Raw genomic sequence first — 25,139 nt, 5'->3', positions numbered from 1 at the left:
AGGAGGACATGCACTTCTCACTTCTACGCCAATGTCGTTATTTAGTTATGTTCAAGAGTTGCACCTGTTTAAAATACAGTCTCTCCTTTTCTTGTTTTGTACTGGACAGATGGTTTGTTATGTAGGTTTCTGGTCTTTTTTACAGGAATTCCTAGTAAAAGACAAATGGTATCTTTACATAAACACAATTTTCCATAGAAGAGAATGGATGTGCTGTCTAACACAAACAGCAAAACAAATTCTCAGGAATTAAATCCTCTATATGATGGAATTTACTGCAAGCAGACGTACCCAAATAGCTGACCTGTTCAGACAGTAACAATGAACTAATCTTTATTGAACTAATCTAAAATGTTAATATTGCTATTTAATTTGTATGAAGTTTTTTCTCCAGTTGTTTTCACTAAATGAACTAAATTATTTCTTTTGTAAAGGTATACTAAAAAATTATTTCTTCATTTATGGCATAAATATATGGAAAAATATGTGAGTTACTCACAAACAGCAATGTAAACCATATTTGAAATTTATCAGATCTAAAGACACAACTGCTAAGATTTTCAGCAACTAATTGCTACTGAGATCCATAGACATTAGGAACTTCTTATCACTGAAAATTTGACCCATGAGTATTTACTATGATTCAGATATCTTGCTGAGGGCCAGAGAATAAAAGCAAGTAATTCACTTTAACCAGAAACCCTTGGAAGACTACTCACTAGTGATTCTTAACAGTAGAAAGAAGGCTGAAAGGAAAAAGGCATGTAACTTGCTTCATTATTACTTTATTTCACTTTCCAATCTTAGAAATAGCAGTGAAAATATTTTATTACATTTCCCAAGACAATAACTACATGCTGTCAGAATCATTGCTATGCTTAAACACAGTAAGAATTCGTCAATGAAAGGTTAGAAGTTGATAGAAAAATAGGGTCTGTCTCTGTTTTCACAGATGTAAAAGATCTATTTGCTGCTGTTCTACCTGGATTAACATGTTTGCACTAAGCACAACAGTATTTATGCTGCCAGTTCCTGGAGTGGAGGCTTGCACAGTCTCCTGGAAGGTGCTGACAAATAGCTCAGCAGAATAAAACAGAAGGAAGCTAAAGGTCTGGTGTGGAAGAAACTACACTTGAGTAGTTAAGAGCAGAGTACTCAAAGTTTGCTCTCACACTTGCTATTCCCAGAAATCTGCCTTGCAGAGGACAAACAGCAGCAGGTGGGAATGACAGAGGGAATTAGTAATATTACGTTGCCTTTAGCTGTCAAAAATCCTTCTCTGTTTCCTACGAGTTAATCTACTGATGTTTTTAGAAAATACCTTCTTATCTTACTAAAAGAAATTAAATGAACTAGAAATCCAGAAAAACCAGAGACCCAACTGATGGGTCTGATGTTCAGGTTTGACTCAAAGCAGAACTGGTTTCAAAATAATATAGTTGACAAGTGTAGCAAATGAAAAGGGTAAACAAACCCTGTGGAGCAATGGCAGCCTGTGAAAAGAGACGCCTAATACAGAAAAGCCTGAGGGAACAGGCAGGATGTAATGGATATTGGGACCCAGGATGTCTCTGTTTTGCAAGCCAAGCAAGCATCAGAACACACCAGTTCTGTTTGCAGAGATGGTGGGAAAAGAAGGCAAGGGAACATTAGGCTGAGTTGTAACAGAAGGGAGAAGTAACCATAAAGTGGGATTTCTGAATGCAGAATTAATCCCATTAAAATTAAAATTTGCTTCATAAATGCCTAGCTCAAATCTCAGCCAGATACTAAAAAATGACACGACTAAAACTTATGTAAAGGAAGCCAAAATTTGGCAGGACTTGGAAGATAGCTCCTTCACTGGGCTTTAATCAATGACATCCAATCATCAATACCAATTCTTTCCTAACACAAAACTTTTTTTTTAAGTAGTACTTGCAGATGGAGGGGAGCAGTAACATGGAAAATGTTTTTGTGTGAGTATAGCTGCTATCCTAAGCCAGTACTGCACCTATGAAGATCTGTGCCTTTTTGAAATCCAAGTTTCAAAGCTGGCTGTTAGGAAGCCTTCTGCACCACCACATTACTGTCTTCTACTATTGCACAACTGACTGGCACAAGCTACCCAACCCTCACCTCCAGTGCCTGAACTGTTTGGTGAGTCTGCTGTTTACTTTCCTGTGCAGACCAGCTAATTTTGCATTGTCAAAAGGGCTGGAAAGCAGAAGAGTTTCTGATCACACTGGCTGGCTCCTTCTGTGTTTGTTTTCAGAAGGCAGCTGGCAGGCAAAACTCCAGTGATAACCTCTGTGTCTGTCATATCTGCTGATGCTGCTTGTTGAACTGGCCCAGATCTCCTCAAGTGTTCCAGTATCTGAATAGTGGGATTTTCAAATACTTACATGAAGGCCTGTGCCAACAAGTCACAGTCTCACCCCTTCAACTCATAATTTTTTATTGCAAGTGAAGGCAAAACTGAAACTTAATGCCTAACTGAAGCTAGCCTAATGCAAATAGTATTTAGCTTATTTCCCCAAAGATACAATCCTAGTGCTATTACTTTTGCTGGACAGAAAAATTATCCAAGTCCAAATTAGTGCTTTAAAAGAAAAATTGTAAGAAATGTTAGTTTGGGTGGGTTAGTGGAAAATATGTTTGTTGATTCAACTGGATTCAAGTGCACATCTGAAGTCCTCCCAGTTTATTTCTCCTCAGCCTCTCAATGAAAGGTTTCTCTGCAGAAGTTGCATCTTCTTTCAGCCGATACAGATCTCCCAGTCAGCATCAACACTCAGGGCTATGTTTTCCAGTGTCAGCGCAGAGGTCTTCGTATCATATGTGAAAACCACTTCTGTTTTTTTCCCATCTGAACAGGACAAGAGAGTTTGCTATTTAATTTAGGAAGAATCCTTCTGAAACACAGTTATATGTGACCCTACTGTTTTTAGTTCTGACTGTCCCTGCCACTGGTGGAAAGGTTTGATTAAAAAACAAATGTAAGTCAAATCTTCCCAGCATGCACATATGAATGCAGTGGAATAAGAAAGTAACTATTTTTTTCTGATCTTTCAAACTATGGTACATCAAACTATGGAACTACTCAAGGATTTTTCTGAAAAAAATAACCCTGGTTTCTGCACAGGTGTTCCTCCAAGCACCCTTGACAGGTGGAGGCAGAAAGTCCATTTCCCCTTGACTCTCACTGTGAAGGGACATGCTTGGAAAGCAGCCATAAATCATAAGCCCTTTTTGTAGCTGCTACTGCCTATCCATATGTGATACCTCACAACTTCTAGAGGTCCCCATATAGTCAGGAACTCCAGAACTTTTGGATGGGCATGGAAACAGGAGAATAAATATGGTTTTGTCTTCAAGTTTCCGGTTCTAGATTAGGCAGGTTGACAGACTGAGCAAATAGGCCTTCAATTTAAATGCCATCTCTGCTCATGTTCTGTGCAGGACAATGTTGTCTGAATACGCTCATTCCAAACCACTTTTACTGACACATTTATCATCTTTCAAAGTCTAGTGTTCTTCAGCTCTGCATGTAATATTAGTGGTGAATAGCTGCTGGTTCCTTTCACTAAATTCTGTCCTTGATATAAAAAAAAATGTAGCAAAGGAAACTAAACAAAGAGGTCTCCTGTGATGTAACACTTCTTTGCAGACCTGTCAGTCCGACGCCTCTAGTGAATGGCAGCAGAGCAACACAATTTCAAAAATTTGTAGTAAATTAGAAGTCAATTCATTACCCTTGGAACTGGCTGTCACTGAAGTGGGATGCTTTCCGAATCCCAGAATAATCACCCGTTCAACTACACATGTAGTGTGGTACTGTCCACTTCCATCTATGCAGCTGCAAAAAGAAAATTATTTCATATACATCGATTTCTTTCCATCAGTGTAAGTTTAGTATCACACAAATATTATTACTTCATTCTCATCCTGAAAGCTCCCAATACTGGTTTCCTTTCCTCTATTTATCTTTCTCTTAAAAACAAGTAAAACTTGCTCCTGTTGTCAGCTGATTTTTTCACTGTGTATCGGATTTCACAGTCAGAAGAAAAACAGTTTGAGAAGCTATTTTATGGCAAAAGCATGGCTTTGAGAACCAGAAAAGTTCTGGATTTTCAGAAAAGAGTAGTTAAAACTCCTAAATATAAATGTAAAGCTAATTTTAACATTTTTTTCAAGTAAGATATTTCAATCTGAGACAAAATTATGTTTAATTTTGTAATTAATTTTTATTGAAAAGCTCTAAAAAAACCTCAAATCAAAATCTAACTTTTTTTAATGAAGAGAATCTTATATCATTCATCTCAAAATTACTTTTTTTCCAACTTCCAGCTTTGCTAGCAATTTAGCAACATTTTTCCTTCCCATCCTGAATTCCTGAAAGCTGAAAAGTTTTTCAGATTTCATATTCCAGATAAAGAGATTTGAAGTACACTTTTAACCACATTATACAAGCTAGACTAGTTTTGCTCTGTGTTAAATTTTGTAGCTTTAGGACCAACTCCTGCATATTTTTGAAGCTTGAAGGACTAAAAACTGCCTGCAGAATCAACATTTATGCACTACACACCCTTCTGCAACAAACCTCAATAGTAAAAGAGTTACAGAGGCATATTTGGCATCTCTTCCTTATGAGCAACGAAAGATCTCTTTGGCTTTTAGGTTTTGCCACTGAGCCTTTGCAGGTGGTATCCCCTTGTGCCTCCTTTTATTCTTCATGCTAATATATATGGTGAATTTGTTGATTACTTTGAGAGACTGCAACGGAGTGGTTTTGGTTTGTATACCTCAGGTTGTGAGGGAGACAAGAATCAAACCAAACTTCCTGCTCCCTTGCAGGACTGCCTAAAACTAAACCATGTGACTCAGATCATTGTCCAGTTGGGCTTTGAACTGGGAAAGGCTTGATGCCTTGACCACTTCCCTGGGGAACACGTTCCAGTGACTTACTGGAACAGCAAAGATTATCTTAGAAAACAAATCTTAAAAAATACAAACACTCCAGGTGCTGCCTACTTGCAAATCTCCTGATTTATCTGTTTTGTCTCTCTGATAGGCTTTACTCTAATGACTTTTCATTATATTTGTGTCAATCTGCATAATGTCAAGTTTGACTAGACTGAAACAATACAACTCAGTATTTTATGTGTTACTGCCTTCAGACCTGTGTAGAACACTGTTTACCTCTGCAGTTTTTATGACAGACTCTGCACACTCTTGGACTTCACTAAGCAATAGCTGAGGCTAATAGTGCTACATTTGTAAGAAGTCCTCGTGAACTAGAACAGGCACTTCCAGTGACAGCGTGTTGGTGGCTTTTGTCTGTAATTGCTGTTACCTGGAAGAGAGAACGTTCTTGTGGAAAGTGAATTTCCGATACAGGAACTGTTTCTTGTGGAGATATTGAAATGAATGCCCATCATCTATGTAGAGCTCACCTATGGCACAGGCCTGTGAAACACACCAGATAGAGCACAAATTAACAGCGGCTTCTAATGTTGAATAATGAAGCTGTCTCACTGTATCTTATGCTTCATATCGAAGGTGTGTGTTTATTTTTCCTTAGCAGCTTGTATCCCTGGAAGGCTCAGGCAATCCAGCTCTGAGAGTGCTGGACATGCTGGTTTTGTAAATTGATGCCATGTGTCACCTCATTAATAGCAAAGACAGTTGTAGGAAGTTCCCTCTCTGTGCCCAAGAGGAAGTTTGTGGCCTGCTCATTCTCTGCTCCTTCCTCCAAGGGACTAGACAAGGGCTGAAAAAGGTCAGAAAAATGTTCTGCCTCTGCTGTGCTCAGATAATCATGCTCAGAGAGGACAGTGGAGGAGAGGTTTGAGTCCCCCCAGACAGCACAAGTGGAGAAGAGCCATTGGGCACTCAAATGTAAATGCCATTGAGCTGACTGAACAGGTAGCAAGGGCCTATGAAGATCAGATGGAGTAGAAGACATCTTTGTAAAGAGGGAATGCTATCCCAGAGTACCTCTGTATCTAAGGCCACGTGGAGCTCATAAGAAATATCTATCATCCATTCAGTGGATTTTCCAGCTGTGGTCTTCAGAGGTATCACAGTGCCCCCCCGCTGGAATACAGGAATCTGCAAAAACACAAAGCCAGGGCAGAAAGGTTCCCATACTCTGATAATGTAATTTTAACCAGTATCAGAGATAACAACAGTTTGCTCCAAACTTAGAAGTAAACTTTTGCCACAAATATATAAAGAAAATTATTCAACTGACAATGGGAATAGTAGTAAACTTCTGTATGTATATAAGCAAAATAATTTCCGTTGGAAAAACAACCCTTGCTTCACCTCACTTCACCACCAGGATGCAGCAGTGTTCAATCTAACAATTAAGGAGATGGAACTTTTATACAAAAGCTATTTTAGGTTACATTTCTACAAGGAAATTGAAGTGTCACTTTTCTGATTCTGAATATTGACGAAACAAAAGCTTGGGGTTTTTTTTCTGCTCCATGAAAGTAGCATTTTAAAACAAAAACATACATTCTCCAGTGTTACTGGGATCTTCACCGTGCCTGCATCTTCTATTTGCTTAAATTTTCTGAAATCATACCAAATCTAGAAAAAATGAAAAGAGAATGAGCATGACATGTATGACAAGATCTGTTCCCTCTGCTGGTGCAGTTACTCTCCTACTTAAGCTGTCACTATTCCAAACAGTCCATTTGATATGCAAGAAAAAGCATTTATTTTTAAAATAAATGACCTTCTGGATGAAAAGAATAAATTAGCATTTCTTCAGCACAAATATAATCAAACCTTTGCTACAGTTTAATGTAGAAATGCCTGCTCAATGTCTTGTATGTCTTAAAGCATCTGGAAGTGCAAAACAATTAAATACTTTTTAAATTTTATTTTTTTAAATCTAGTTCTTGAAAAAGCATATTTATATTGAAGTGAAAATTAACAACAAAGTTGCTAATAGGTAACAAAAAAGAGCTGCATCTGAATCTCCCATGCACCACACTTGCCAGCAGGTTTAAATGCTTTAAGTGTGCCAACCACTCAATTGCTACAGAGATATTGATAGAAGTATTTTCCTTAACTTGTCTGGAGAGCCTAGTCTGTTTTTCTCCTTAAACAGAGAAGAATTCTAAGTGTTCTCAGGTGCATTAGTGGAGTTACAAGGCTCTGCATGGTCTCGTACATTCCCCTTTGCTGCTTACTTTCTAGAGTCTCAGGCTTCCCCATAGCAACTATTTTCCCCAAATCATTTCCCTTCCTCTATTTCACAGCTCCTGCAGCCAAATGCTCTTTGTAGGAGTGAACCACTGTGCCATCCTGTGGATAAATACCATTAATTCAGAGAAGAACTGTTCTCTGTATGTGTCAGTGTTTGCTATACATGTCCCAGGCTACTGAGGCTTGTCTTTCCTTGTTAAAATTTCCCCTTCCCACAGTTTCCCTCTGATTTTCTTCTGACCTTTCTTCAAAGTACCCTTTTCCCCCATATAAAATTAGAAGTTTAACCCAAAAAGAAATACATGAAAAAAGGAAATTGACAATGTAGGGAAGCTGTTCATAGTGATTGATGAGACACAGCAAGCTTTGAAGGGAGATTTAAACTGTGGGTGACTTGAAATTTGTGCAGCAGGTCTTGGAAAAGCAAGAAAATAAATTTACTGTGAACCAAGCAAGCAAGCCACCAAGATGGAAGGAAGGGTTCAGAGTGGCACAGCATGGCCAGCCAAGACTTGCCACAGCAGTAGTGCTCAGCAGTTGTTAGATGGGGAGCTGGAAGGCTTCTGCATAAAATACTTCTTTGGGAACAGTTGAGTAATTCATATACATCCTTACCTCCTCTGGCCCTGGAAACAGAACTGTCACTGTCTTGGCCTCTTTCTCTGTGACTGGATGCACCAACAAAGCATTTCCTGGAGAAAAACGTAACCACAGCTATGTCAAAGCTGCATCTCCCCAGAGCAGAACCTGTGCTCCAGGGCTGTAAACTTCCCACAGCCATTTCAGGAGCTTGCTTGGGCGTGTCATATGATTAGGTTCACTTTCTACTGAAGAAAAAGGCCTGTGTAGTGGGGTGATGGCTGACTGACTTCAGCAGCCAGCCATACCACAGTAAAATATACACTCATGTTTGGGTAGCAGTTGTTTACTACTGCCATTTTTGAAGCAGACTGTGATCTTAGCTGCTCCACTGAACTTGATGTTCTAGGTCAAAACCAATCATGTTTTTTCAAGGTGACTAGTGAGATACAACTGAGTTTTTGCATCTCCTATGTCCTCTATTTTCAAAATGAGGTTAAAACTAGGTCACTTAAAGAAGTCTCAAATTCTATATTCAATTACAATTTTTTTTAAGTCTTAGGCAGCATTTTTATGTCTTCTTTTTGTCATGCAACACCCCAAAAATATTTAACTCAAATTCCAGAGAATAAGACACCTGCTTACCCAGCATGTACTCATTTTCCACATCAAAAGTTTCCATTTTCTCTGGAAACTCTATCCAGAGAGACCTGTAGAAAAGGAAGATAATGGAATTCAGTTACATTTTTCCTCTCCAATCAACCTGTTCAAGTCCTTGTGGCATTTTCAGGCTCCATTTTCTCCCTCTTTTACAAGGCACAGTTATCAAGAACTGAATACAGGGCAAGATCCTCTTTTGTGTCAGTGACTCATAGTGCCCCTTTGAGACATTGCGGAGAGTCCCCACTACATGGGTTAAGACTCTCCAGTATACCTATCTTTACATCTGTGGCCTCCTTTTCTTCCCTCCTGCCTTCTTTCTTATAGCTTTGCACTACATCTGCCTTCCTTCTATCACAGGAGAGATGGATGAGCCTTTGTGTGCCAGTCTACCAGCAATGCTAGCCCCTGATGAGCTAGTCCCTGCAGCACAGTCCTTCCTGTGCTCCACAGCTTCCTGCTGCTTTTATAGCACGTCTCCTCCTGGCCACACCTGAAAAACCTGCTCCAGAAGCTCTTTTTCAGTCTTTCTCAAAAAAGGGTAGTGTAACAACTGTCTTGTTACAGACCAGGAGTCGTATATTTAAAGTTTGAGAGATTATGACAAAAATAGCTTGTTAAGAGATGGGGTCTGGGTTTCCTTACACAAAAGCCTGGCTCACCTGCTCACTCACAGGCATCCACCACTGCAGCCCTGCTGCTCATGTGCTTGCTAATGAGACCCTTTCCATTCTGCTTGTCTCAGTAAGAAGAATACACTTCCTCCCTAATTCTGTGCCTACTGCAGCAAACTTAACACAATGGAAGTGTGATTTAATACTGTGGGCAGCACAAAAACTTCATTTCAAGAAAGACAGAAACACACTGTCTAAGTCATTGCATAAAACAGGTGCATTTACACCTACATACGTGCAGACAGACACCCACACTATGTCTGTAATGCAAATCATCTCCAAAACAAACCACTCAACCCTTGTCAAAAAGACCTTTATGTTTTTAAAACTTATGAGATGTATCTGCATAACAAAATATAAAGGCAAATGTGTGCAAAAGAACATTCTAGGGCAACCTCAAATACACAGATTGTAATCTATACCAGGGAGATTAATGACATTCATCTCTTCCTGAAAGAAATGCTGAATTCAGTTCCACAGAGGTATATTTATAAGAGGTTAGAGAGCAACAGAACAAATAATTTATTTTCTACTTTAATTTCTGTTCTAGATTATTAAATTCTCAACTAAAAGAAACACTATAAGGCATAGTGCATAAAAAAATTATAAAATTATTAATATTAAATAAGATTTATAACAATAACAACTAAGCAGTAACATATTTTCATGAGAGGCAAAAGGGCATTTACATTTCTAGGGCAACAAGTTCAGAGTCCGTTAAGCACTGTTTTATGTACTGGTTGGACTACTACGTGATGGCCTTTATCATGATGAAATGTCTGAAGTCCAGACTACTTAAAAAAGTTTAAAGATTGCAATGTATTTATTGAATTTGTGTGTTCCAGGTGTCATTTTGGAAAAAAGTCAAAACATAGTTTTCCTCTGACAGCCCTAACAAAGCTTACAGAATTAATGAAAAGATAATTCAGTATGACAACTTTTGTGTGGTTTTCTCCCTTTTAACAGTCAAATAAATAATTACGAAATTAAGAGGTGGTAATTTAACTTCCCTTCTCCAAGAAAGGTCCTGCAGATACCCTCTAGGCCTCCTGACTCATGCTCTTACCTCATGACGGGTTCAGCCGCCGTGTGTGCCCGATAGAACAGAGTGTATAAGTAGGGCAGGAGGACGTAGCGCTCTCTAATGGCTCTCCTGATGATCTGGGTGTTCTTCTCCCCAAAGAGCCACGGTTCGCGCCGTTTGCTCTCCATGTTAGAGTGACCTCTGAAGAAGGGCTGGTAGGCTCCCGCCTGATACCAGCGAACAAGTAACTCTGGTTCTGGATCTCCAATAAACCCTCCCACATCAGCTAGATATTGCGCAGACAAATGAAAATACACAGTTTTGGAAGTTGCTCAGGAAAAGGTGAAGCTCTCCTCTAACAAACATTCCAAGTGTATAAATCCATGCATTTCACTGTTCTGCTGTTGGGCAGCTGCTTGTCAAAATAAGAGTAAAAAACTGGTGCAACAAGTTACGCTTTGAAAAAAAAAAATCTCAAGAGAGGTCTTGAAGGCTAAGTGAGTGACGTTCCCAGGGACAGAGGACTGTCACAGCGACGCTGTGAACAGAACACCACCTGAGGACTGCTGCTCCAGATGGGACACAAACACTGCACAAAAGTTAGTGGAGAGATGATGGTAAGACACAGGTTTCAGGCTTCTGAAACCAGACTTAATCTGTGAAACCACCTGGAAATGCACAGGCTTGTTGAGCTTTCCACCATCTTTGTTGAAGTCTACCTTGGGAATACAAGCTTGGTGGCACCAATTATGCACAGTGAGAAACACATTACCTCCACAGAATGAAATCCCTGCCATGTTGATGGTAAGAAGCATTGGAATGGATATTTTCAGGTAACTCCAGTCTGCTGTGTTGTCTCCAGTCCACACTGCCCCTGGAAATACCCAGTTTCAGCATTATGCAGGAAAATGGAATTATATCTCAGTTTATGCTTGCAATTAAGGAAAGAAGACAAGAATAAACACAAACTACTTTGGAATTCCTGTACGTTGCACCTTTTGTTTTTTTCTTACACATGCATGCTCCTGAAATAGGCAATAAAAGGAGGTATTGGTTTGTCACAGGACACAGGTTGCTGTTCTACCTTTGACTCGTAAACACCTTGCCAGCCTTTCCTGATTTTTTTAGCCACTTGCACTCTTACAAGCTTACCACATCAGCATTTCTAAGACAGTTTCTGTGCTCTCTAGACCACTAGCCATCAAACTTAATAGAACAAAGCAGCAAGGAAGGCATCCAGCTAATCCTTACTCACCATACTTCTGTGATCCAGCAAAGAAAGATCGTGTGAGTACAAATGGTCTCTCTTTTCCTGAAGAACGTCTGATGAGTCCTTCTGCAGTTGCCATTTGCTGAAAATCATGAATAGAAAAGTCAAGAGGACAAACACTTTAATTAGTGTAGTTTTTGACTTTTTAGCCCTACTAAGGCAGAAAAACAAAGACAATTCTGTACCCAAAAATAATACCTATTATTAAATTACATGTTCTCATTAGAATATATGTGAACAAAAAGATTAAATAGTCACAGCCAATATAATTTACATTATTATGGTAGTAGGGCACAGATGATATCACATTTTCTTGTGACCAATCACAGTTTATTTCAAATATTGCAATATCCAGCAGAGTTTCAGGCATTGATGAAGGTTATAGAATACCTACTACTGAAGTACTACATCACGCATACTCCATGAGAATAACTGCTGTTTGTGTCTCCAGATACTCTACCTGGTAGAATCCATAGAGGTTGTGTACTTCCCGGTGCTCCCAGTTGTTGTAATGCACAGCATCCTTCTGCATTGTTAGCTCTGCCCCCTTGAAGACTGAAGGCTCATTCATATCATTCCATACAAAGAGGATATTAGTGGATGCCTGTGACACAGGGTTGCAATTAGGTCATGACAGATCCAATCCTGTGACTTTGAGTGTTTATCTCAAGAGGGTGTCAGGCCAGTCTGGGATATGAGTAGAAACAGCAGCATAAAAGCAAGACTTGGTAATTACACTTCTCAGGTCACTTGAAAGCCCCCAGTCATTCATCTCATTCCTCTTAGAGGCCCTTCTAGTCAGGGTAGCAGCCTGCAAGCTCACTTGATCTTTGCAATTCTCACAAAACTCAGTAGGCACTTGCTACTCCTGCTTCCTGGTGAGGGAAAAGACAACTATAAAACAGCCAAGAGGAAAAATCAGAGAAGGCCAGAGGTAAAAGCTGGAGAGGAAAAGCAGCATGGGAAATATCTACTATGTATGTCTACTAGGGAAGTGGTTTCAACAACTCTACTGCAAACCAAAACTTTGGAGCAGGGTGAGGGGAAATGGAAGTGTGCAGCAATGGTCATCCAGACACTTTCAACAGTAGGCAGGAAGGTCAGAATGAGTGACTGAGCTGTGAGAGTGCACTCCCACATCACTCCTTGTGTACTATCATGGTAGTAAAGGCTGCAACAGCAGCAGCTGTTTTAGATGATGGGTTCTTAAAATGCCTGCAGTTTGTCCCTCTAGTGCTGCAACTACACTGCATGTGTTCACTGGTGGCATATGGGTTCCAGCTGTCTTAGTAAAAGTAAGCCCATGGAGAAAATCCTTCTGTGGTACTTACAGCTCATCAAGATATTTTCCTTTACGCTACAATAATAGAGCTACAAAGGCCAACAACTCGCTTAGACAGTATCTTCTCTCTTCCCCTTTTTCAAGCTTTCTGGAATATGTAGCAAATAAATACAAACCTTGTATGTTTTGAAGGCAAATTGATCTGCATACCATTTTCGCACTTCAGGATTGGTGAAATCTGGGTAACAAGAGGAACCTGTGGATGTGGGAGATCAAATTATTTACCTGACTTTAAGAACATTGTCCTTGCACCTAAATACAATGGCCTAAAACTACAATGGTTTCCATAGACAGCAATAATGTAGTTGCTATTTTTTCTGAAACTAAAGGTCAAGAGCAAATTCCAGGCTGACTTGGAATTCAGAACACCCCTTGCCACGTTGTGAAAGGTCAACACACTTTAGGTTCAGGAGGTCTGAAGCTCAGCACCACTTGACTGCTAGCAGCTTGAAATACATTCACATGTGAACAAGTAGTCAGGGAAAGACAACACTGCCAGTATTCTAAGCTCAAAGAGGAAAGTGTTACTGAGAAGCTGAATAACTACATCTTGCCATGCTAATAGAAGTTGTAATATGTCCTTGATTTTTCCTATAATCATTCTTTTGCCAGGATTGTCTTCCTGTCTGGGCTTCCTGTCTGTAAGGAAGGGAGACAATCTCCTTTGCCTCCCTGCAATGAGATCTTCTCGTGAAACAGTGTATGTCAAATCACTGTATTACTATTGAATCAAAGTCTTCAGTATCAGTGTTCACTAAATTTCATCCAGTCTACATAAGCTGTGCTCACTGCAACAGACCAGGCTGCATTTCTGTGTCCAAGACAGGTTGGGAAGAGAAATGGCTGTTCTGATCAATAAATCCAACTCTTTTAGTTCTTGGCACTGGCACTATCTGCACATCCAATAGATATAACAGAGGCAATCTATACAGCTGAGGCAATCAGGACATGATTATACCAACTCCCCCCCCATTATTACAAATGATATTAATTTTAAATTATTATTATAATTATTAATATTGTCAACAAATGCAAGCAATATAAGAATTTAATTCTGCTTCCATGAATCCAAATTAAACCATTCTGCAATATTTTAAAAATAAACAGCTTAAAATATAAAGACAGGGTGTTTTTTTACCTGGCCAACTGATGCCCTCAAAATCTTGCCCATTTCTGTCTTTCACAAAATATCCCTTTTCTTTTGCCTGTGCATACAGGGTATATGAGGGATCAATCTTAATATGAGGGTCTACAATGACCACAAGCTGCCAGGATAAGAAAATAAAAGCATCATTAACATCAGCTGTGCTTAATAAAACAGTAAGAGTTCAGTTTTGATAAAAGGCAGAGAATGACTTCATCTCAGGTAAAGAAGAGATCTGTGTCCCTAGTTTTAAAAAGCAGATACCAGGTTCTTTATATACTGTGTTAGACATATATACAGGATCTGAATTTACAAGGAGTGCATGAACTCACCCCTCTGAAATAAATGACAAAACCCATTGATAAAAGCAAGTACCCCAACCCCTAAAATCACTGTTGTATTCATGGGAATGGGAAAATACCTGACTTCTGTGTTCATGTGCCTGCTTAAATACTTTAATACTGCTTTAATACTGTGGGCTGTTCACAGTATTAAGTATTAATTAGATGCCTTAAGACATCTAAATTCATTTTAGTTTGTGTAGCATACAGAAGCAACGGGTACTGTAGTTTGTAGTTTATTGTAGTTTACACTCTGCTGCAAAGCTGAGAAAGCACTATAACTCCATTTGAGAGGTTATAAAACTTGAATGCCATTTCAACAATCTCCTGTTCATTGACTTTTGGCAAAGATCAAACATTAGGCAATTCTACAGCTCAATAATTCCAAGGAAAATATTTTAGCTGTAAAAACATAAATACAGAAACACAAAGAAAAGCTGAAGCAACCACAAAAACTATCAATGGTGAAAACCCATGTTAAGAAGAAAATTTTCTGCTGTGTTCATCAATTTCTGTGTTCATCAAAGACAGCACCAAGCTGCTTCTGTAAGATGGAGTTTTATATGGGGCAAATTTAGCTAGATTGTCAGGATACAGAACAAACTATTAAATAATAAAATGGTATGAGGAACTGAATTAAACAAGATAGTCTGCATGCTGGAAGCATCACCAGATGGTAGCCCTGTCTAATTTAATCTGTTGCAGTTCACCTGTTTCCAGTATCTGAAGTACCCTGCTTAAAGCTAGATTGGGTAGATTCATACCACAGAGAAATCTTTTCTTTCTTTCTTCCTGCATTATTATTTACCTTGCGTTTTTTCTTCCTGAGATGCTCTTGCATCTTTCTGGGGTTCTGGAATTTCTGTGTGTCCCAAGTAAAATACCTCTTTCCATCTGTGTGCTCTATATCCAGCCATATGACATCATAAGGAATGTCATGTGCATCAAAGCCAGCATCCACTGCCTTGACATCTTGCTCATCCTCATAATTCCACCTGCACTGATGGTAGCCCAGAGAAAAAAGTGGGGGCAATGCTTGAGTGCCTAGAAAGAGTATATGAATGAGGAGGATAAAACTGTCAAGAAATTCAGTCTTTCCACATTACAACGTGGCCTGTCTTGATAGTGACTGGCAGTTCTAGCCTCCTGTGTTTCACCTCTTCATCTAAGGGTGCAGTTTCAGATAGCAGTGATTATGCTGGCTTCTCAATTAGAGCCAAGTTTGACCAGCTGTGAATGCTAGAGAAAACAAGGACAGAGGCCTGTCTTCACAAAGCACAAGCCTTTGATCTACACACAGCAGTCTGGGAACAACTGGCCTGCTGCACACAATGGGCAAATATTGACCCACTCTTGGCTACAGCATGTTCCTCAGAGAATCTCTTGGGTAAGTGTGCCATTCTGACTCCAATTATGTGAGTTAGTACCTGTCAGTTGTGCAAACTGCTTGAAGGTATCAAATGCAGTGGGTCCCATCAGCAGGAAAACATCAATGATCCCACTTTCTGACATCCAGCGTACATCAGTTAGAGGCACTGCTCTCTGCTTAGCAGTCTCTGCAGCAGATTTGGATGGAGTGTGCTTAGAGAAGGAAAACAAGGTAAACCTGAATATCTCTCTCTCTATCAAACTTTTATTTCATGAAGAGCAAAGAAGGAAATACACAAACTCGCTAACACATACCTGGCAGGTATCAGGAATATACACTGAATGTTTCTTATATATCCTTCATAAATCCTTTACCTTGCACACCTCTTACAAAAAGTAGAGTAATAGGTAATGAGAAAAAATGGATAATGAGTGGCAAAATAATTAAAGCATTTCCATAAGACTGTGAATTTTCTGTAGGATCTTTGAGTAATATCTATACCATGAGTTAAAAAAAACAAAACAAAACAAAGAAAAAATTAACCACATAATGCAGTGCTGGAAAATCAAGATTTGCCTTTTTGTCATTATTTCAATTTTAACAGAATTCATATGTTCATGTTTCAAGACTGAGTTCCATTCCTGAACATTTTATGTTTCTTCAAGGTCAATTATATTCCACAGAAGAATGAGCCTGCTAAGCAGAAATCTGTGGCAATTCCAAGAATTTAAATGCTCATAAAAATTTCTCAAATCCAAGTGAATGTCAAGATTTTTGTCCACCATTTTTCTGCCTTCTACATCCATGTAGATTTTTTTCTATGTATTTTCTCTCTGCCTCCTCCTGTAGACCTATTAAGATACAAGATCTATAACTTGGCTCTTGAAAGGAGACATCACTTTGTTTTTTAGTTTAATACAACAAATTTAGCAATAGAGAGGACAGGAGGAAGAGACTGACAATTTTTCATTAGTGAGCAAAAGATATACCTCCAATAATGCTATATTCCTGTTGACGCTATCCTGAAGTGTTTTCTTTTATTATTTAATTCTGAGGAAAGTGAATAACTCACCTCAGCTACTGCCTTTGTACTAATATCCACCAGTGTTTCTGAAGAGTTCAGCCAGAAGATCCCTGAAGTTCTGTTAGGCTTGTGTGCTAAGAGAAGGGGTACTGAACCATAAATGCCTATTTTTTCATGTATCTTGTGGCCGAAAATATCCAAATTATATAGCCGGTAGGCATCACCATCACTAGGACAAACAAACAGATGTGTTTGTTACATGTAAGCATCTTGCACTAGGCTAGTTTTAACTCTATTACCATCCCACTAAACCTGGTGAATACTCAGTAAGTGCTCTGTGTTCTGGTCTTTTGTTTAGCATCCAGAGCTGGATTATGAAATATGGACTGCCTAGATTACTGCTTCTTTGCTTAGGTCCTCATTTTCTGAAGCAAACAAGATTTCTGCTGCCAGTGAGACTATTGTGCGTTTTCTTTAAATCCTAAAATATTTCTGAACTCTCCCATCCTCCCACAGAATTGCTCTTTCATGACTTCTGCTAAAACATGACCAATCCTGCAATTCAGAAAAAAACTGCATGGAAAATTAGGAGAGAACAGAAAGGGCCATTCATGAAATTACACACTAGGGAAAGCAGAATGCCTTACTCCACATGGACAGGGGCTACAATTAAGTTTGCTGTACCATTAAACTGAAATATACACTACATGATATACATATCTCAAGCTCTTATCTGCATTAAATTATTAATACAGTGTTATAGTTCTCTCTTACAGAAGACACAGCGTTCAGTAGGAATCTGACACCTTGACACCTTTACCTGGTGTTTTTAAGAAGAAGTGTTTCTGTGTGTTGTGGTATTCCATAAACATGGTCATATCCATGTAAAGAGAAGTCCATGCCTACAGAAGTAGGACCTGTGGGAATAATATTAAATTATGAGAATGCAGAGTTCTTAGGCTTATCTGAAAGGAATAAAGCAGAGCAACCTAACTGGATAAACCAAAAGAAAATAGGTTTTAGTGTTTCAATAATTAACTCTTTCATGCTTTCTTTCAACTTCAATTATTACTTCTGTTCTACAGAGGTAATGTTTGAATAGATTTTATTGTATTTCTTTTGATTTTGAACTTCTTAACAAGATAAAATGAATCACTTTAACAGAAAAAACTACTAATCCATGTAATCACTTCTTTATTTGGTAGTCAAACTACTTAAAACCCGTGTTTCTATCCCAGTGATAGAAAAAAAGCCAAACTTTGCAGCACAGTGGACTTCAGAATCTGAATTGTCTGTTTCCCACTGTCATACTACTGAATCCAGAGCAACTTTTGGCAGGTGACCAGAGATCCTGCAGACTGACAAGCAGCGGCTTCAGGATTACAACCTGACCATATGGACTTTATTCCTTTCACACGGAAAACAGAAAAACATGATGCTGGCCTAAAACATGACAAATAGCACGAACAACAAGGGCAACAGCTTCCTGCCTCTGTGTCTTGACTGTGAATTGAGGAAGTTTGTGTCACCAAAAGAAATTGCTTTCATACTTCCCTCTTCCTACTGCAGCTGCTGGGTAGTGCTGGTTGCTATAAAAGTCTGCATGATAATGGTAATGGACAAAGCTAACCAACTTAATTAATATAGAATACAACGGGATGGACAGCAGTTCATTGTATTTTGGTAATTATAATTTAAAATGTGTTTGAGCTACCACTTTAACGTGTTTATAAACTTTGTCTTTATCACTTCAGATTGCTCACTATTCCTTTTTTTAGTCCACACATAAAAAAGTTTCTTTGTGGCAATTATTAATGCTTAGATATGATTTCTGATATGTCATGAGAATAGACTACAGGTGAAATCAATGTCAAGTACTAATACTAAAAAAAAAAAAAGAAAAAGGAAATAATGTATTATATACAATATATACATGTAAAGACAGACGATGCAGATAGTGTTAATGCTGTGTCAGAAATGGCATACAGTGAGTTGATGAAATGGGGCACATTTAACATTTTGTTCCCTCTTAAACAGAGATCCAATGAATATTTGCAGAGCTTTTGTCAAATTGTTACCCATCAATGGTTTCTGATTAAAACAAAGTTAAGGCAACTGAAAAGCAGGAGCGAGTGGAACATTGATAAACATTAAGCAGCTAAACAGAAAGCAGACAGAAATATGAATGAACATAGGTATATGCAAAGCAGTAAAGCTGTTTTCAGAAGTAGACTGAGACTTACCATGAGCTTTGATGTCTAAGAAATTGCCAAATTTCTCTTGCCAGAGACCTAGATCCTCTTGTTTTTCCTGTACAAATAGAAATAGCTAAGCCTAGCAAATGAAACTGCTCACATTATATATTTCTATGAAAAATATGTTTATTCACATGAGATTTATACTGGTTTTTTTTTTTCCACATATGGCTAATATAAATAAATCAAAAACACAAATGAGATTCAGCTCCAGGAATCTACACTGAAGAACTGATGTGCACATGTTATACACAAGCAGTCTGCTACAGCATAAAAGTGGTATCTGAGGACTCGGATAGAATAGACCACTTTGGAAGGGACCTCAAAAGATCACCTGGTTCACCCTTTAATGGTAAAGGGAGCCTTGATGAGATTATCTAGCAGCCTGTCCAAATAAATCTTGAAAACCTCTCATGATAGGGACTGTGCCACATCCCTGGGAAGGTTGTTCCAGTGAGTGATTATTCTCACTGGGAAAAATGTGTTTCTCCTTGATGTTTAATGAATTTATGAAATGCATGGGTAGAACCAAACAGAAAAAACCCACACAAACAGAAACCAACCCACTTCCCCAAACACTAAAGGTCAGACAACAGAAAAAGCTCTTCAGACACTCTGGAGTGTCTGTAACTGATACTTTTAACCTCCTTGTGTCCTGTAATTCATTGTTGTAGAATTGACACTTCTTGCAGTGCCTTCTCTAGTCTTCTGTTCCACATTCATCCCACAATAAGTAGATGTGGCCTCTTGCAGCTGTGTGACTTCCCTGGCAGAAATCAGAGCTCAAACATAAGCATGCTGAAGGCAGCACAGCTCCTGCCATTTGTAGCAGGATAGCAGAGTAAGCAGCCATCTGCTCTGCAGGAGGCTAAAATTATACCACAGACACAGCTCAGCCTCCTGGGAAAACTGCTGTGTGCCTCTATGCACTGCCAGGGCCTGGGCTATTTTAAGAGAGAATTTTATTTCTGTATAAAGCCTGAAGGTATGTGGAGACATATTTTGTGACTGTTATAAAAAGAAGTCTTGTTTTTGTGAAACTCTATTTGCAATGAACAGGGAATTTGAAAATGCCAAATATCACCGCAAAAGTCCCTTTTACACATCTACTTCAGATCAAATAAGAGAAGAAAAGTAATTAGTAATAAATTAGTAATAAAAAGGCTATCAAAAAAAAACATTTTTGTGCTAAATCTACCTGACTGATGCCTTCTACAGACACGGTAAAACACATAAACCTTCCTTCAACTATGAATTTATAAAATCTCTCACTATGTTATACCAGGTCCTTTTTGAAAGTGGTTAGACTGTATTTGTAAACATACTATAGGGTAAAATGAACATGTGATTAAATTTTCTTTTATAAAATATTCTTGCTGGAATTGCAGTAATTATGTGTTACCTTAGAGGAATCACTTGCTGCCTCCTCATTTTGTACTGTAGGTTTTCTAGTGAAAACAAATACATAGAAATAATCAGTTTATTGTTAACATAAGCAAGGATTTCAAACAGAAAATAGCACCATGTATTGCTTTATACATTATGTAAGACTTTTGGTGCACACTTACAAATCATTTTAATATACAATGCCTTAAAATAACCTTCAACACTTGAGTTAGGTTGACTTCTTGGCCTTTCATGTTTACTTCTATCTGTATCAGTATTTTACCTGCCCAGAAGATTCTCACTTCTTTATCATTCTGCTAAGGGCTCTCTGTTAATTTCAATGTTTGAAATGATGCTCAAGAGAGACGCTTGCTATGCCCATTTTTTACTCATGACATGACATAATCATGACACTGAGGATTTTCATCTTTCCAGCTCTTTGTAGTATGATTAACCTCTGACATCTTGTAACTAGATGGCACACTGCAAGTTAAAAAAAATTGACTTCTAGTGAATAACACTTAATTAAAGAGTACATTTAGTGAGGAAAAATATGAAACTAATAACCTCATCATATTACCATCACTAATTCCCAGGAAAGACAGGGGTACCAGGATACTTTAGTGTTTTGCAGAACTGGCCATTAAATGAGATTAGAATTTTGCACATGGCTGCTGCAAGGGATTAAAGCAGTCTGCAGCTAATTGGTCTAAAATTTGCTTGTTAAACTTTCCCTTGTATTTACTGTACTTATGAAGTAAAAGAGAAGTCATGTTTCAGTGCATAAGAGCTTAGAATTGTTTATCTTCAGCTACAGCACAACCAGTATATACAGTGATGTGACAGACAGATGCTGTACCTGTCACTGGGAGGAGGTTGTAGGTGCTCAAAATACAACAGCCCATTGGAATTCATGCTCATAACAGTCTCACCCTTGGACTGCAGCTCAACTTGGAAGGGGTTTGATGTGACTTGAAGTTTGTAGTCCTCATTAACACTTGACAGTACCAAAATACCTTCCTCCTTGTGGGATATGAACAGTCTGCCAAATTAAAAGCAACAACAGCTTTATATGAATCAGCAGCACATGAAATCCACTGTAACTAAATAACAATTGATAGAAAAGATGGGCTAAGAATATCTGCATGCATTACACCTCAAGGCTAATGTTGAGCCAAAAAAGGCCAGAAATACATGCTGTGCTCAGTGTTCACTGCATAGTGCAAAAAGTGGCTACAGAAGTGCCATGAAAACTATCCAGAGCTTGCATTCCTTTCACATTAACAGCTAATGCCTTAGGTAAAAAACTTTGCATTGTAACAAGTAGGCTATTTTCTGACTGAGTCAAACAGGCTCGGGTTCTTATCTGTATGGCAAAATTTTCTCCTAAGTATTTAATGTGATCTTTTGAAAGTAAATTAACTGCGTGCATTTTTTTTTCTTCCTGTAACAACTTCACATTGTAGAGAGACAACTGCACTGTAATACAAAAGTAACACAAAGCTGTGTAAGAAATTAAGGTTCCTCTTCATTTAAATCATCCATCACTTACCTCTTGGTGGTAGGTTCCTTTATAAGAACATCAGGAACTTTGTACCTTGCTCTGAGAGGAGATGCCTCATCGATTTTAAGCCTGAAAATATTGCCTTCTATTTCATAAATTTCTACTTGTAGAAGAACCTGTGAGCAAACAAACAGATAAATTTGTAAGGATAAAAATACTTATTTTTAACACAGCATCACCAAACACTTACTGTCTGGAAAAAAGGGAAACATGCCTGCTTTATGATTTAATGTTCTTTAGCATTGTTAAGAGTAGAAAATCATCATCCATATGAATTTACACCAGCTAACTCCACCCCTTTGAAGAAGCAATGCCTTTTGAGCAAACTCTTTATCTTCAAGAAACTGGTATCTAGCATTACAGAAAAAGAACTTATTATTTTGAAGTAGTGGAGAAAACTCTGAATTAAAAATATTTTTCAGATAAAAAGTGTTCTATTCAGAACTCTTTTTTCGTAAAGCCATTAATTTTTTTTTTTAATTAAATGCTGATCAGTAAGGACGTATTTAGGCTGATAGTTTGCATTATCTCTCAAATATCTATCACTGAAGAATCTCAAAACCTGCAAACATTGTCAGTGTTGTTGACAACATTCACTGCTCTCTCTGTAAGCACCCTCTTATGCTATGTGGTATCTCACCTTATTCTCCTCATGGATGATTTGGAATTTGACATTCTCATCACTTAATGTGACTGAATCCAACAACACTCGATACAAGGATTTTCCAGGATGTAGAAGTTTCTGACGCCTGTCAAGACAGGAAATTATTTTTGTTCTCCCCAGTTCTTGTAGCTTAAATCATACAGGGAGACATAATATTGTTAGAAATGTTTACTTAATAATTTTGTATTGAATTTTTTCAAATAAAATTATTAGCACTTCAAGTCAAGAGGTCAAATGAGATGTCAGAGAGGTTCAGGGGTTCACCCATCACCACTCTCTATGGTTTTTTATAACAATAATAGTCTTAATTCAAGTGTCCAGCTCTTAGCTGTGCAGTTACATTGTTCTTTCATTTATCCCTGACATTTCAGTTGAATAATCTGTTTTTCCATTTTCTGTCATATATCCCTCTAACTCTCCAATGAACACCTTCTACATTCTGGGGTGATGAAACAGTGGGTTTGTAACTTATAACCTCCAAATACCTCCAAATAAATAAATTCCACCAAGGAAATTGTTTCTCTATAAGTCAGATGACTACAGAGCTTTGACTACATTTTTTGGCCCTGATAATGTTTTTAGGTCAGAGATCCTGAAATAAAGGCTCTTTCAACTCTTTGTAGAATTCTCCATGCCAAGGCCAGGCTTTATGAACTATTTGAAGGTGTCTTGGAGGCTACCTTAGAGACAAACTTCTTCATTAATAAACCAAGTATGTCAGTGACTAATTGGTGTAATAATGGGAAATAATTTCTTTCAGTCAGGACAAGAAAGAACACAGTGGAGGGAAGAAAAAGGTTGAGAGCAGAGTTAGAAATGGGATGGGAAATATGACATAGCATAAGGTTAGCTTTAAGAGACTAGTGAGCTACAATTTAGATTCGACACTGAATTCTGGCCAAGGCTCAACAGGACTGTAATCACACATGCTATTGTCACAGACTAATGATTTCCTTTGAGTGTTTTTGCTGCTTTGAACTACAGATAGTCAAGAGAACAACCTGCATCTGAATGCACTTGCAATTAAAATATTGCTAGGGCTTTGTCAGATGAGAGGACTGATCCTTTTGAACATTAACAGAAGACATTCTGGGTATAAGATTACATGTTTTAAAGCCTGCTGATTACTGCTTGCTGATAGGTAAGTAGAATGCTCACCTTTGAAAAATAAATCCTGAAAGTAGCAGATTTGCTGTGATTAAAAGTCAGTGTGTAATTACTTCTTGTATCTTTTACTATTAGTAGATTAAAAATAGCCATCACACTATAATTCTCCATACCTGTAAAAAGCAATTTGGTTGCATTTCTTGAAGTTGCTTTTGTCGACAGCCTCGTCTTGGACACTAGAAAGAGCAGATAAAGAAAGTGTTTAAAGTTGTCCATCAAACACCTGCTCAATGATCAGATGATGGGGGTCCTTTTCAAGTGTGGTCAGGATCAAAGACAGTGCAGAAAACTCCAGTCCAACATAAAATGTGATGGACTTTAAACTACTGTGTTTATTACACGTTCAGTTTAATGCTGAACCATTTCCTTTTAAACTCTGAAATTCTGAGAAATTACTGAACCTATGACTAACAGCTGAATTTCATCATAGCTGAATTCTTATGGGTTTGCATTTTGAAGCCAGACGTCCCTCTTCAGTCATTACATTTAATTATTATTTTCCAGTAATAAGAATGCAGAAATGGGGAGGACTGGCAGAAAAGAAGAAATCCTGCACCCTTTTCTTCTACCTTCAGTGGGACCCACAAAGGAGGGAGGCTTCTGATGGTCCTGCTGACAGCTCTACATTATCTTTAGGCTGGAAGTAACTTTTAGATTTATTAGATAACAGTAAATTTTTTATTTGTGTGAAAGAAAATGGGCTGCTAGTAGTGTCCATCATCAAAATATTTCCCAGATCATGCTTGGTTCAGATGGAAGGGAAAAAGTTATTAGTTGTGGCAGATAAAGCACTGATGCTTACGTAATACTTACTAACTACACACATGCAACATAGGAAATGTGGACGGCACCCACTGAGGCTCAGTCACAATTACAAGTCCTGGATTACTATTTGAGATCTCACAGTGACCGTATATTTAGATCACTTAGCCCTTCCCATTTTTGCTTGAAGACACGTAAGTCCTTTTGGGTTTTGCTCCCAGTTCGTGCGCCTCTGTCGGCGCACTGAACGCGGTGCATCCCGAGCTACCCCTGGCGCTGTGGATCCGCTGGCTGCCCCGCTCCGCCGCGGGAAGGCTGTGCCCGGGCACGGCGGCGAGGACAGCACCGGCACGGCCCCGCACGCCCGCCCCCAGCCCCGACCCGCTGGATGGGGCCGGGTCCGCACCCCGCCGCTCCCCGCGGACACCGGCCGAGACACCCCGGCACCAGCGGGAGCGAGGAGCGGGCCGGCCGAGGAGCGCCTCCCGGGCTGCGTTACCTGACTCCCCCCGGCGTCCCCGCCTCCATGGCGGAGCTGCCCCGAGCGACCCGCGCGGAGAGAAGGGCTGACAGCCCACCGCGCCAGCCAGGGAACGCCGCGGGCCCCAACAGCGGCCGGGCCGGCGGGTAGCACCCGGGGGCGGTGACAGCCCGGGCCGAGCGGGGAGCGGCTCCGCCCAGCGCCGCTCTCGCCGCCCCACGACCGCCGCG

At 39.1% G+C, this 25,139-nt stretch overlaps 1 protein-coding gene across 2 annotated transcripts; it reads right to left on the bottom strand.

Moving 5' to 3' along the window:
* Positions 1-765: 765 nt before the first annotated feature.
* GANC (glucosidase alpha, neutral C) lies at positions 766-25,059 on the bottom strand. 2 transcript variants are annotated; one of them, XM_005522599.3, is made up of 24 exons: positions 24,928-25,059; positions 23,780-23,842; positions 22,476-22,584; positions 21,824-21,951; positions 21,131-21,313; positions 20,288-20,333; positions 18,874-18,940; positions 17,451-17,547; positions 16,679-16,859; positions 15,665-15,818; positions 15,046-15,281; positions 13,891-14,017; positions 12,869-12,948; positions 11,871-12,014; positions 11,396-11,492; positions 10,913-11,014; positions 10,183-10,426; positions 8,428-8,492; positions 7,819-7,895; positions 6,505-6,579; positions 5,980-6,093; positions 5,336-5,448; positions 3,735-3,838; positions 766-2,848 (listed from the first exon to the last, which is right to left on the bottom strand). In XM_005522599.3, exons 1-24 carry the CDS (start codon positions 24,954-24,956, stop codon positions 2,739-2,741), a joined length of 2,745 nt encoding a protein of 914 aa, XP_005522656.2. In that variant the 5' UTR covers positions 24,957-25,059; the 3' UTR covers positions 766-2,738. The 2 variants fall into 2 exon arrangements, with proteins under 2 accessions (XP_005522656.2, XP_087914222.1); XM_088058096.1 differs by lacking the exon at positions 22,476-22,584 and having other exon boundaries at positions 24,928-25,046.
* Positions 25,060-25,139: the final 80 nt, after the last annotated feature.

The sequence above is a fragment of the Pseudopodoces humilis genome, chromosome 7, assembly GCF_049639895.1.
Source record: "Pseudopodoces humilis isolate 2021_Gansu_Grassland_sample_001 chromosome 7, ASM4963989v1, whole genome shotgun sequence".
Classification (NCBI taxonomy): domain Eukaryota; kingdom Metazoa; phylum Chordata; class Aves; order Passeriformes; family Paridae; genus Pseudopodoces; species Pseudopodoces humilis.
The sequence above is the reverse complement of the archived record's forward strand: the minus strand, read 5'-3'. Positions and strand labels throughout refer to the sequence as shown.